This window comes from Tremella mesenterica, assembly GCF_000271645.1.
Source record: "Tremella mesenterica DSM 1558 unplaced genomic scaffold TREMEscaffold_1, whole genome shotgun sequence".
Classification (NCBI taxonomy): Eukaryota; Fungi; Basidiomycota; class Tremellomycetes; order Tremellales; family Tremellaceae; genus Tremella; species Tremella mesenterica.
The window spans coordinates 2,398,541-2,413,096 of NW_006711225.1; the positions used below are offsets into that span (position 1 = coordinate 2,398,541).

General features: G+C 46.5%; 3 protein-coding genes across 3 annotated transcripts; all 3 read right to left on the reverse strand.

Annotated features, from left to right (window-relative positions):
- Positions 1 to 3,129: 3,129 nt before the first annotated feature.
- Positions 3,130 to 4,823, reverse strand: TREMEDRAFT_25829 (uncharacterized protein; the record flags this gene model as incomplete). The annotated part of the gene is made up of 4 exons (XM_007000614.1): positions 3,130 to 3,742; positions 3,882 to 4,092; positions 4,153 to 4,574; positions 4,666 to 4,823. Coding segments are annotated over 4 exons (1,404 nt in total), but the record flags the coding sequence as incomplete, so codon positions are not given.
- Positions 4,824 to 8,934: 4,111 nt separating this feature from the next.
- Positions 8,935 to 12,053, reverse strand: TREMEDRAFT_58737 (uncharacterized protein; the record flags this gene model as incomplete). Its single annotated transcript, XM_007001316.1, has 7 exons — positions 8,935 to 9,059; positions 9,203 to 9,299; positions 9,347 to 9,856; positions 9,903 to 10,010; positions 10,058 to 10,454; positions 10,496 to 11,418; positions 11,463 to 12,053. The coding sequence occupies 7 exons, from the start codon at positions 12,051 to 12,053 to the stop codon at positions 8,935 to 8,937; spliced, it is 2,751 nt and encodes a 916-aa protein (XP_007001378.1).
- A 684-nt stretch (positions 12,054 to 12,737) lies between these two features.
- Positions 12,738 to 14,400, reverse strand: TREMEDRAFT_58738 (uncharacterized protein; the record flags this gene model as incomplete). The annotated part of the gene is made up of 4 exons (XM_007001317.1): positions 12,738 to 12,852; positions 12,952 to 13,361; positions 13,832 to 13,873; positions 13,915 to 14,400. The coding sequence occupies 4 exons, from the start codon at positions 14,398 to 14,400 to the stop codon at positions 12,738 to 12,740; spliced, it is 1,053 nt and encodes a 350-aa protein (XP_007001379.1).
- Positions 14,401 to 14,556: the final 156 nt, after the last annotated feature.

Below are 14,556 nucleotides of genomic sequence, written 5' to 3' on the forward strand. Positions count from 1 at the left end.
TATGGTCGACCTGTGTACCGGACCCTGTACGAGGGACAACGTCAACCACCATTGTCTACAGCGGCTCTGCAAGCGGCTCAGGATAATCTCACAGGAGACGGGACGGAAAGTCGTCATAAGGCGAGGAGAAAGACTGGGGACGATGATCATTCGATGTCAAGTTTCGGTTTGAATGATATGCGTAGTAGGAGTGTATTGACAGTTGGTACGATTGATAGCGAGTGAGTCAACGTTTCTTTTTGCAGTTCTGAGTTGCGTGTCGTGACGAGAGTGAGGATATATATGCGATGCTGATACCCTAGTCCGGGTCCACGGAGAGTTTCACGCGAAGCATGGGACACCCACAATCCCGAAGCCAGAAGAGCTCCTTCTGTTCATTCCTATACCACACGACACCCCACTCCACGTCTCATGTCCAGCTCCAACCCCTCCTTAGAAACGCAATTGGCACACGACTTTCATCTCCACGCCACTGTCGCCTCATCGTCAACTCAATCTCTCGGGAGACACAGCGGAAGACGAGGTACCGGTCATGTGGGGGTGCACAATGAAGCGTATTTGCATGCTGGACCATCACCGGCACAGGGTCATTCAGTTCCAACTAGTCCATATGGCCATCCTCAAGGTTCTGCAGTGGCTCAAGGTATCGGGATGGGAAGAGAGAGAGCTATACCAGGGTTGGAGACTTGGGTAGAAGGGCAGGCTCAGGGCGAGGCAACTCCCAATCAACCAGGTGCTCAGGAAGGGCAAGGACAGTACTTCCAGATCAATCCCATGTTCCGAGTAGTAAGTCGTTCCTAACTGCGTCGCTTAGCAAACCTTTCGATTTACTCTCACATCTCAATCATCGTTTCGGAGAAATGAACATCTCATCCGTCGTTTCTCCATCTGACGAATGACATCTTTTCCTCCCACCTTACTCGTATTGGGATGTGCGTTCGATGGACACAGTGCCTACTTGACCAAGCTGACATCCTAGCCTCCAGCCAGCAACTCGCCTCGCGATAAACCCACTTTACCCCCTTTCTCCGCCATCGCCTCTATGGCTGATCTCTCCCAACAACAACAACCTCCTGGACAACGCTAGACGTTTCTCCTCCCCCGCCGATCGCTGACCCGTCCCCGGCATGGACGGGGCATTTTACTTCAACAAACCCAATTCAGCTGTCATGTGTATAATTTGCGTGCTCGGTGCTTTGTGTTCCCATCACCCATACCACTCCCATCACCCATACCACTCTCACTCCTAATCTACCATTTCCAACCTTGCTCCAAAATACACACGCAAAACATATGTTGTATCTCGTCATGGCATAATCTGGTCCATCGTAATTTATGAAGCCATGTGATCGATGATAATTTGACCATGTTCGGGCTTCAGGGTCGAGTATGTTGAACTGTAAGACTACTGAACCTTGAGAAGTATCAGAGTCTACCGTACTTACGACTCACAATTGAACGTTCAATGACACTCATATACCCGTCGCAAAGTATACTCCAGCTACAGTACAACAAGATACAAATACTTGAAAAGTCATCGGCCCGACACTCTCCGGCCATTCGATCTCAAGCAGCCCTTCGATCCTCTCGAGTTGAGGACCGAAAGCCAAAGCAAGATCTTTTGAAGCTCTCATGTCATTACCTCGGACGATCTCTCACGATCGCATACTTGGTGCATAAATCTATCAAGCGTTATCGCTCAAAATCGACATCCCCTTCAACGCTAACATGGCTCATCCTAATCATGCTAATCTACCGTGGATCATATAATGAAAGCGATTCATGTCAATCTTCAGAATCACAAGTTGAAGATCATCAAACTCTAAACAACTTTTCTCATGTCGCCTTCGATCTGAAGATCACCATTTCTATACTTCGATCACCAGTCCTCTGGTCTCTGATCGCTTTCCACTCCTTGAGCATCGAGTCTTCAACACATGATTTGAACATCAAGTTGGCATGCTAATCAGATGATTGGTGCAAACCATCTTTCTGTTAAACATCCTGTCAAGATTCGCGGTCTCTTGTTACACCGTCACTGACCATCTGCTACTGGCGCTTCGCATCGGAAGATCGATCGAGATCTTCTTGGCAGCTACGGGTTGATATTCCATTCTCTTGGCGTCTATCGTCCGAGAATAGCGGGATGGGACCCATTCTTTTCTCCCCATTGCAGATCTTAACGACGACTGAATCACATATCTTCACTTGACTCTTGTGACTCATTTTACAATGACATACATATCAGTCGGTACATGGGTAAATATTTCGTGGGGATATTTTAAAGAGTTACGTACGTACTTTATCCCTAATAGTGAAATTTCCATTGACGAATTCTTCCCCATATGAATTGTCCGATATCGTACATTCGTCTCTCAAGTTCACGCAGTAGGCAGATCTACACACTTGATTATTCAAATTTTCGGACAGGGTGAAAGGAAATAGATTTTCAATATCCCACAGGCCGGCCACAGATCTCCCAGAAAAAATCAGGTTGAAGATGATTCGATTTATTCCCTAGAATCTCGGAAATTTCATTAGACTTACGATATTCAAAAAAAGTTAGTAAAATCGGAATACTCGCCGTTATGGAGGAGGTAATGACCGTTGACCGTTGACCGTTGACTCGATTTCGGCGCTTGACCCGGAGATCTTTACCCTTAGTATCAAGTGATACCTCGTGTGTACGCATGTCGTATATCGGTTGAGATTACCGAAAAGTGGAAAATTGAACGACAAGTTGCGTGCGCTGATATTTTCAATGTCAAATTTTCACTTGACCTGACGATCCGGGGATGGGTAAAGTCTTGCCGGATCCGCTCTTGAGGATTGTACTACTCGTCATTCAAAAGTTGATCATGATCGTTTGAACACTGAAGGTGACGGGGAAGAAATGGACATTGCGATAACAATCAGGATGAGAAGGAAAAGATAAGACACGACAAACTCTATGCATCATTGACTCGATAATATTATTGAGAGTCCAAAATCACAACTTTCATTCTATTTCAAGATGTATGAGCATTGTCCACTTTGATATGCATTGCAGAGATGACAACCTTTACCTCTTACACTTTTTCAACAAAAAAAAGATCAAAAGATCGATAGAATCTTTCTTCTCTTTTTACTTTATGCAAATTCAACCCTTGCTAAACCTTTCGCACCTTCTCCCGCGGCATCTTGAACCACTCTGACTTGACTGAAGACCACTCCTTGTTTCCTTAAACCTTCCAATAAAAGATCCCTATATCCTCTACTTTGCCATAATCCTCCACCTAAAACCAAAGCGGTGTCTTCGGGTGTTACCGTACTACCGTCACCTAATAAATCCAGGGTGAGTTCAATCATTGGTCCAATAGATTTCTTCGCCAACGCTCGAGCTTCGCGTCGGCTTGCCTCCATTGGATCGTCCGGTGAACGTGGATCGGCAAGAGCGTGGGGGGAAGGTGGAGACGAACGGTCAAACGCCCATGATAAAACGATCCTAGCAGAACCAGCCACCATCGCATTACGACGTGCTACGGCTTCTCCTGTACTTCCCTCCCAAGAAGTAAGGGATGTTAGTTCGATCAAAAGCATTGGATCTTGCACGCCGAAATAACGTAGTAGTTCATCGTATAAGGGAAGATGGGGCGGTGGCGGTGAAGCGTAAATGGCGCAAGATGATACACGATCAGCGTAGGATAGTAAAAGGCGTATAGCGAGTCTTCCAAGCCAAAATGCGGATCCTTCGTCACACAACCTGTCTCATTTCAGCCACCTTCTTTTGAATATCCCTAAGTATATATGCGGAAACGGCTGAAAGTTGAGGAAGAAGTAGGAATAGAAAAGAAAAAAGAAGGATGACGATGAGAATGATGTAAAAGAAACAGTAAACCCACATGTAACCCCATCCCCTACTAACAGCCACATCTTCCAAAGGCAAGCTTCCTACTTCTGGCACACACCGCCCCGTATCTGAATCAGGTGTCGCCCTTCCCGCAACCGGCTGATTAACCCGGATGGTCCGACCGACAGTACCGGTTCCGCATACCACCGCAATGACGTGTTTAACACCTATGTCTAAAGCAGGTGCGGCCAAGAGATTTACGTCTGTCTATCAGCCACGTTGGAAAAAACAACAACAGATGAAGGAAAAGAGGGGACACGCACCATTTGTGATCTTGACCCGGTCCGAGCGGATACGCAAACCATTTACCACATGGGGTAAGAACGCTCGGGCATCACCGGTGGTGGATATGCCGGCCAGACCGAGCCAGGCGTACTGGAAAGCGTCCACATTGAGAGGAGGTAACAAGGTGCGAAAGGTTTCCGGCGAAGGAGGACGGGAATTGATGGGTGTGGAGGGTATCGATAAGGCTGGGAGATGAGAAGCTTTTAAGATCCGAGCCGCTTCGCCGGGTCGGAATGGTTTAGGTGGTGGAGGAGGTAAGATCTGAATGGGTTGTTGAGGATCATGAGGAAGTTCGGGGATTTTCAATCCTGCGGGAAGATAAGGTCGGGGGAGTTGGGAAAGAGCTCGATAGGTAGCTAGAAGTAATGCTTGTATAGCTGGACCGGGACCGACGCTTTGTCTGATAAGAATCAGCATATGAGATCGATCGTTTTGTCTGACCTCGGTGATAGTAGCGAGTACAGGGGATGGAAATAGAATGGATGACGTACACGTTACAAGGTCCAGCTGTTCCTCTACCTTCCACTCCATCTCTTGAACGGATCACGACACATACTTTAGAACCACCACCATCGGCACACAAGATGAGCGATGGAATGGGTTCTGATCCAGGAGGTGTGGGTAGTCTTGGTGGGAACATGATCACTGAGGGTAGATGGTGATTGATAGATTAGATCTCGATTGGCAGATGAAAGTTTGAGTTGTTTGTGAGATGTTCGGGAGATCTGAGAAAGATAAAATGTGAGATCGATCTTGATACCTTTTTATCAACCAACGATTGCGGAAGTTTCAATGACCGAATTGCTGTCCTCAATACGTAGGGCAAACAGGGTCCGAAGTTTGTCTAGGATCCAGTCGTGTTCGGGTCGGAGTTGCGGTGTGTAATTTATATGTAGGGTAAGACGGTGGCTTTCTCGTTCGGCAACGGCGATGCAGGGGTTCATGATCCGACCTAGGCGGGAGTGAGTTTTAAAGGTTCGGGAAATGAGATTCAAGCCAGTAGAACGTATAGGGTGAGTTTTGAAATCAAGCGAGGAGCGGTAACCTCGTGCTTTCACCGCTCATCCAAAAAAAAAGAGATGTCGTCTGTCTTAAAGTGGATACGATACGGTGATACGGTGAGTTGTTTCCGAGTGGGGGAGGGATAAGATGAGACGGCGGAGTAAAGTTGAGACAAAGGTGTATGTACGAATAAGGTATGTAAGTATGATGATGATGATGATGGTATGATGGTCGATATATGATGATGGGCTTTTCCCTCTTTTTTCTTTTTGAATGGAGTGGTCCAAAGTGTGTTGGCACATAGGAACAAAGGATGGATCGCCGTTTTCACCGAATAGGACGAACTGAATGATGGGATCACGTACAGTCGATCCTCCTATGTACTCACGTCGTCATCTATGCAATTCTTTCCACTTTAACCGCTTGGGGTAAGTTCAAAGAGTACCGATCAAGGGGGCGCGGAAGGAAGGAAAGTCTAAGGGTTTCAGGGGCTGTGCTCGGTGCTCGGACGCTCGAGTTTTCCTTTCTAAAATCATTCCATCATTCATCGCGTGACTACTCAAGAACAGGACGAATTTGACAAACCTTTGTTGCAAGTCTGGAAGGATGGACGGATGAACAATGACTGATCCGGGGGTGACTGACGGATCATTCATAAAAAAACGGCGGTACAGCCGCCCGCAGCTTTATCCCCACGATCCACCAGGGTAGCTAATGGAGATCAGTCAAGCCCATCTGTCTAACTATTATTTTCAAGGGTGGTGACTTAGATATGGTAACTTAAGGACCTCAATCTTCGCTTGGCGTCATCTTATCCGCATGGTCTGATTCTCTCATTGTCACGGTTTCGGAGTCATGACTTAGGGCGGGAAATCATCGATCTGCGAGGTGATTTGTCATATCATGAGGTAATGAGGTCATGAAGGTCATGAAAGTCGGGAATGATGAGAGATACTTTCTGAACTTCGGATATGCGGGTTGTTGAGACGGGTCGATGTTGCAAGATCGACTTGATCCTAATGACCTCGAGGTGGACGTGAAGTGAGGTTGCCGCATGGTGAGTCGATGGCCATGGAGTGTCGGGCGGAGGAAAGAGTGGTATAGTCATTCTGTCTAAGAGGGTTGTTTCATTCACTCATAGAACACCTACGCTTCCCATTAGACTAATCACGATAAATCATGCAACCCGACGAAAACCTGGAATATCAAACCCTCGACATTTTCGATTCTGGAGGTTTTCAAGGACGTAAGTCCCCTCCTAGACCTTCCCACTTCTTCTTCCCCTTCCTTCTTTCCGGAGTGCAACACAAATCCTTCAATGATCATCTCTCATCCACAATTTTACCCCATCACACTCGCCTCGGAAGATCAACGAACAACATGAAGGAGATGAAACATAATCAATTCAAAAAAGAAATCCCTCAATCAAAGTGAACTCGGCGTCACATATATATATTCCAACTTTTGAAGAAAATATCTTCATCAATGTTTCTCTTTCTATCAAAGAATAATGACACTAGACACTCGTTCCTGATCCTGGTGATGATGATGATGAACTTTTAGATCCCGCGGAGAATTTACGCCGTTCAATCCATCCATCCCCGGTAGATCTTGTTAGATGGAGCATACGGTACGAGTACATCAACCGGAAGAAAACGTTATGACACCGGATCTCAAAAAGTTGTGATTGATAATCCAGGCTACAGGCAGAGGAGGGAGAGAAAATCGATAATAAAAGGTAGCTACAAGAGTGATCATTTTGGTCATTTGATCATGAAATAATGAAATCATAGAATCATGAAATCAAAATCATATTCTTGACTACTTCATCCATCATCCGGCATCTCAATGACTCAGTTTAATGAACCACAAGGTCTGGACTTCGAACGCCGAGATCCATCTTTGTTCCTCTTCCTTTTCGACTAACTTTTTACTAGATTTAGTCGACTCAACTTCGATAAACTCACTCTTCACATGAGAACGATTCAATTTCACCCCCATCTGATCTTCTTTGATGAAGACCTTTCTGGTCACTCGATTATGATTTCCGAGTCAGAGGACTGGCGACTGGCAACCGGCAACTGGACTGGCGACTAGCCATTGGCGATTCGTGATCAGATATCTTTCGGTTTAAGATGATAAATTTTGCTCTAGTAATTGTCTTCATATTCAACAGTGGTGAGATAGAAACATGATCTTTTCTATGATTGTGAGTAATACTCTCATAGTTTCATCTAGCTCTCAACCCTTTCTTTCACTTCAAGTACGCTCGTAATACAGCTATACGACTATACCAAACAGTTTTCCTCTTGACCTGGACGAATCCATCATTCATCATATCAACAAAGACGTGAGAGGTATCCTCTTGTCGATATATCACATAACCATACCACCTCATCCCATTTCTCAGCAAAGAAAAGATCATTCATTGCTGATGACAGACAACACATGAACCTCACTACCATACCCTTTCACTCATACAGTACCATCATATCGACTAGTAGTCACTTGTAAACACTTCTTACAACATGCAACACTCCCATTCATTTCATTTTCAATCCCCCACTAAAACATCGCCACCTCCACATCACATCTTTCCTCGTCGATCTTTCCTTACAAAATCTTCAACCTTCCATCCGGGGACGCCCTATAGGGGCGTATCTTCCCCGGTTTAACGCCACCAACCCACCATCCGCCGCTCTCGGCGCTACGTATCCCTCCTTTTTTTTCCCCAATGAACAAAAACATAAAGATGAACCGTCATCGTACCATCTTATCCTCAAATGCAGATCAAGTCTTTATTCACCCACAAAATGATCTTACCCACTCCACACTTTCTTCGAACCTATACCTCGGTCTCGTCATTGACGATCTTCCATTTACATAAGTCACCCTTTAACGTCAATCTTTCGGATCAACCCCCCGGCCTCCGAGATTTCAAGTGGGGGTAAACGAGTCAGATGAGAAGCGAATCGGATGAGATTTATTAGTCAGACCGAGCTGATTGGTGTTAGAGGGAAAAAAAGATCATCTTCCCGGATCTCCGATTTATGCCGATTTATGAAGATATACATAAGAGTTTATTTTGTAAAAAAAGAAAGAAAAAGATTGACATGATATAACAATATGTCATACTACACACTAGATACACATGCCTTTTGAGCTCCCTGGATCCCTGAGATTTTATGAGTCAGATTCGTAGATCGTAGATATTTTATGTACTTGATATTATACACATGGAAAATGTACACGATGTTTGATGTACACATATGGCATACGGGGTCATTGTTTCGTTTTTTTTTTCATATTCGCCGTAAATACGGTGGACCGGTGAGATCGTCGAATCATTTCTCAGTCGTTTAAGATCGTCATCATGCTAGATGGTAAATTGAGGGATCGTGATGGTTTCGTTGGAGATTGCAGATTGCAGATTGCAGATTGCGGGTTTTGAAATTTTAGATTCGTTCATCGTAAATTGTGGATTGGTTCGTTGCTCATGACACAGTGTCGAATCTTATATTGGAGATCGCGAGATGGCAAGGATCGCGACTGTCTGAGACTGGATTGTTTTAGGGCAATGGGATCGTATTGATTATCGAAGCAGTATCAATTATCGAAGCAGTATCGATTATTGAAGCAGCATCGATCATCGATGCTTCGATATTCGCGTCGATCGATTGACAGTTGTTTTCCGCACGCCCTACGGTGTATGGTTGTGAGGTCGGTTGGCAGAGGATCGGTTAGGCAAACGGGATAACTCAGCACATCGCCTCGATCTCTTTGGCATATCGGGCCAAGGCTGCCGCGGTGACTTTAGCGACATGACCCTGGTGAAGGTCGGAATGTAAAAGCAAAGCGCTCAGTGCGCGAATAGGATGTACCACTGAGAATTAGCCATCTTCTCTTTCACAAAGCAATCCGACAGGAAAGTTGCCCGGTGAAGAACCAGGTCCCCGAGATGTCTATAGTCAACGGCGTATGGAAAGATGATTTAGAGGAGAGGAGGACGAAAATGACCAAACATACTATCACGCCCCTCAATAGGCATTATATCTCCCTCTCGACTCCAATTTTGAGTATCTCTCACCGACTCAACCAAGAAAGAACACGCTACGGTGATCATCTATCGAATCAGCTGATCCTCCCATAGTTGACATGTAGGTAACTCACGTAAAGATGGAACGGAGGTAAATGTGAAAGTTCATATGCCTTCCACTGCAAACAACCCTCCAACATGAGCAAAGCCGAGTCCACTCCGATGGCATAATGGTTTCTCCTCCTTAACAAGTCACGATCCGGTAATTGAGCCACATTGGCATTCACAAGTACTCTGGCGAATCCGTAAAACACGTGTATTTGTCTTGTCCACATTCCATCAAGACCCATCTGGTCTAAAGATTCTTTCCACAAGTTCAACTGGGCAGCAGTGGAGTCACCCAATCGACACAGTAAACTATATTGCCTTTCTGGTCCGTGACCGGAATTATGAATGTCTGCTCGACGGATATACCATTCCCTGAGTGTATCGATGAGGCGTGCGTGGAGAGTGAGGAGAATGTCGTGAGGATCGTATCGCACTCGAGGTCGAGGGTCAGCAGGTATGAGAATTTCACAATATCGTAGTGGATCACGACCTGATGGCGGAGCATTACGTTGCAGAGCTTCTGTCCCGTCGACAATCTGAAACGTCAGCGATTAGATCTTCTTTTTTACCTAAATAACGTACATAACAAAGAAGCCAGATACGAGCCATATCATGATTTGAAGCTTTGCGTTCTTCCGGAACAATACCTGTCGCAGCGGCGATGGTATATCTTGGAGAACCGTTCAACAACTACAACGTCAGCCATACGGTCAAAACGACCCCAGAAAAGAGCTCACCTTGATCCATCCACGTGCCCATTTGAATGCAGAAGCAGCAATGGTCGCAGCTTCGGGTCGTTCACTCATCCACGTGGCAAGTACACAGGCCGCCACAATCTCCTCCGGACCTATACCCAGTTCAGGATCCAGCTGGTCTTCATCCTTATCGTCGATGACCTTAGTGGCGCTGGCGAGATCCTGCCAGCTTTCGGCGGGTGACTTCAGAAGGAGATCCTTGACCTCGTCTGCTAAATTGGTGTGATATTGGAACAATTTGGGTATCCGCTCGGAAGCGAGCAGACACATGACGCCAAGGATAAGCGGAGTGATGACTCTGGGCCCTTCAGGAAGATATGGGAATTGGCCCAGCTCGAGCTGGTAGCCGAATAACAGAGGCGACATATTAGCATGGAAGCTATCATCAGCATGAGGACTGAGACTGATGACGAAACTCACTACGCCACAAGTGTCCAAGCGTCACGAGGCGGAACGATGAGCTTGGTGATGACATTCGGTCGAGGATCTTCAGAGCCAAGTACGATTTCGTTACCTGTCTCATCCCTTGGCGGAGGCTGAAGGGCCGTGGTGATAGTCATTGAAGAATACCCTTGATGTGGTGGGTTATCGGTATATCCTGAAGTATGCCGAATAGGTGACGACGATGTCATGCTACTGGGCGTAACATTTTGTACGATCGAACCGGGAGAAACATCTTGTGCGGTGAGGGACACATGTTGGATCTGAGCCGAAGGGGGTACCGAGGGCGCAGAGACACTCCCGTTCGGAGGGGGAAGTTGACCCGAAGGGAAGGGTTGAGGGATATCCAGTTCTGACGCCGGAGTGAGCTGTATGGCCCCGGGATGATTCAAAGCGCGGAAAGGAGGAAGTAGAGGAGCGGACTGCCGATTTGGCAAAGAAGGTGTTTGTTGAGGCGTTCCCCAACCACTGGGAGGAAAGCGCTCACCCGAGATACTGTTATGACGATGCGATTCTCCCGAGGAAGGATACATGAACTGTGAACCTCCATTGGTGTTGAGTGATTGTTTGATTCCATTTTCTCCGCCTCTTCGAGATTCACCGTCTAGCCATTGATCATCTTCTCCATCTTCCAACTTACTCATTCGTCTCTTGGACCGTTTTCGATTATCCTCCGCTCCGAGATCTCGATTTCTTTCAGCTCCCCAACCTTGCAACAGGGCCATATCCCTTTCAGGAGGATCGAACCTCTCTAATCGTTCACCATTGGGAAGATAGAATGGTGGAATGAGGTTTCTCGCTGTCAAGTGGTGTAAAAGATGATGTACGGCAGCAGAAAGATGTGACACGTGCCGAATAGCATTATAGCAATCCGTCGTGACGATCTGCTGCCAATCGTCGTCCTGTTCATTAGCGATATTCATTTACTTCTATCAAAGTGACATACATGAGTTCTTGGGTAAAAAATACATTTCTCTTGTCTGGCTCGACATCTGACACAATCCGCCTCTCCAGGTTCGACGATACATTTCAATTTCGCCCTTCTGCAATTTGCGCATGCCTTCTGTTTCTTTTCCCTTATCAAAACAGCTGGCATGGTGGAATTTGGTGAATCTGCAGCGGCACCACTATGACTGGAAGCCGCCTTTGGGCGATTGTTACCATCGAGAGGAGGTCTACCTGAAGGTGTTGATGGGGATTTCTTAGCTGAAGATGGACCTGCTTCTGATTCTTCTCTATGACGCTTCTTTCCGACCACCTGATCATCACCTTCAGACCTCCTTCCAGCAGCATGTTTGATCTCCGTTCCGTTATAGGCAAGATAACGACGTTTATCAAGCGGGGGCGGAGGGTAGTGTGAAAAGGAATGTGCGACATGTTGTTGTTGTGATGTCTGCATACGAATTTCTTCAGATGGCGAGAATACCGGTTGTTGAGGTATGTCCGTCCTTACATAAGGAGGATAATGGGGTAGAGGAGGATTAGGATGTGATGGGTATCTGTTTTGACCCGGCGGTTGAGTCCGAGGGAGGGACATGGCGTAAGGAGAGGGAGGCTTGGGAAGAAAAGCAATGAAAAAATGAGCTTGGGTCTTGGGTCTTGACTTAGAGATTCATAGTTTAAGCTGTGTATTTGATCTCAGAAAGACTCGGTCTCGATAAGTCGGAGACCACGGCGATACGGCTTGAGGAGAGATACGAAGTTGAATAGAGATGATAGGAGGTTGTATAGCCAGCGAGCAAGTTGCGATGTCTAACCGAGGTGCGGGAGGTGGGACAAAGGACGGTCGGAATACGACGTCTACACTGACCCCGAGAGACGGACGATAGAGATTGAGACTGTGCAGGGGAAGAAAGAAGAAAGAAGATTACCGAGTGGGGATAGAGGGAAAGGGGTAGACGAGGTTGATGGGGGGAAGGGAGGGAAGGGGGGGGGGGGGAAGAGAGACAGAGAGAGAGAGAGAGACAGGTCAAATTCGACAGAGAGGATTTGCTAGTGGCGCATTCCATACAACGCAAATGTGGCATTCCACCCCAAACGTGGCAGAAATACCATACCATATCAGTACATCGTCACACCTATGACTCGGTAGTGACAATTCACTGGCCACTGGCTTGTCTCCATCAGGACAGCACGGTCTCTCGGCTACTTGGATCCGAGTGTTTCATCTCCGCTCGTCCTGAGAAAGATAACAAATTCGGCCGGGTCTAACAGAATTGTATCAAGCTCGCTTGTCTTTCATACTCCGCGAAGCTACATATCTGACAAATGGGCCAGATTCCTCATCACAATCAATCCTAAATGAATTGTTATTCCAAAAGTAGAGAAGCCTCCATCTGTAGATGTAGCATGTAGCATTAACTCGTGACATAACTACCCACATACTTCTCTGGATTCCCTGCGTGCGGGCACTTCCCTCCCGATTTACGACTCACGACTTGCCCTCTTCTTCCTGAGGCCACCCGGACCACTCAATCGTCTCATTCATATCCTTCATATCCAATTCACATTGCCTCCAAAGCGTTTTAGCTACTTCAGCTTTACTCTCTCCATCGAATGTATGGTCGATAAGAACTTGAAAGTCATTCTCCACTTGAGAAACCTGTGGACGATCAAAGACCGTGAAATCGGGTGGGACGGTGAGTGTCGTGGAAGGTTGAGCATCGAAGATCACCGTGGAGACATGATCCATCAGTCTTTGACGAGCCCTGAGAACATCAAATTCTGCTCTATCCGTCCGTCTCTGATCTTCCATGGCCATTTGAGCAGGGTCCGTAGGTTCGAATTCCCATGTTTGAGGTGCCGTCTCAGTGGCAGAGTGACGGTCGACAGTAAATGATGCTTGCTAAGGCCAGGTGATAGTATTTTCAGTGGTTAGCTGAGAAGGACATGTCGTAGAAGCCGGTTGTGAGATTTCAGGTTGGAACATGATCAGATGGGAGTATATGAATGTGTTGCGTGGGTGGTGGTGCAATACAATGAGGAGTGCGATAGATAGATCTGCACCATTGGTCAAATGATTATTCGTGCGATTGAGTGATCCTGAGATCAGTAAGCCGTAACACGTATCAGATATCCTCAAAGGACGATATCTGGTCCAGGAGGACAGACCAAGGGTCAGCTGCCTGGAGCTTGACACCATGATAATTAAATGACTCGTTCTTACTCAATTCTCCTTTCATGTTCGTCCGTCTCATCTGTGACGGTTGTGACATGTTGCCCCTGGTCAGAAGTACTAACATCAAACGTTTCATTCGTCCACTATAGTATGGTCGTATGATACACGTAGGTAAGAACGACAATGATCAAACTCACACGAAATAGATTTTCATCTTCCCATGTCTCCCGGTCTTTATACTTGACACATCATCTCAACTCTGCATTATCTCATCATCCACCATCTCGATTTCCTCATGTTCTTCCACCGTCTCCTCGGTCAAATCCATTTCTTCCCCAGGCGGCTGACAGATATCCCAAAGGTCCTTGGCTATATCACTTTTCTTACTTCCTTCTCCCCAAATAGATAACATACTTTCAAAAGCCCTTTCTGTCTCATCATCCTGTGTTTGGTCAAATACAGAAAAATCCGGTTGGCCCATTTGAGATGACCCCACTTCAATGACTTGTGTCATGATTGTTAGGAGGATCCCATTTACCGTGTCTTCCCTTACTCCTGTCTGAGATTGGGCCGGTATGGTACTGAGGATAAAGTGTAAAGCCTCAGCAGTCCTAGAATCTTGAGTCGGGGATACCTCGTGAAATGCACGGTTGGTGTGAATAGACGAGTTAGCGATCCTGTGTGTGGTGTTTCTGTATGTGGCACTGGGTCGAGAAGATCGATGACCTCGACGGGAGTGGGGACCGGTGACATGAGGTCCGGCCATGATACTTTTGCTTGAGGCAGTTGTTTACTTAGACGGTGTTTGTGAAATACGGAAGTTGGTGTTTGTGAGATATGGGAGATATCGAAGAGAGAGAACGCGAATGAGTGGGGGATGTATATATCAGCGTGCGAGTGAGAGGTGAGCTCGTGATCAATG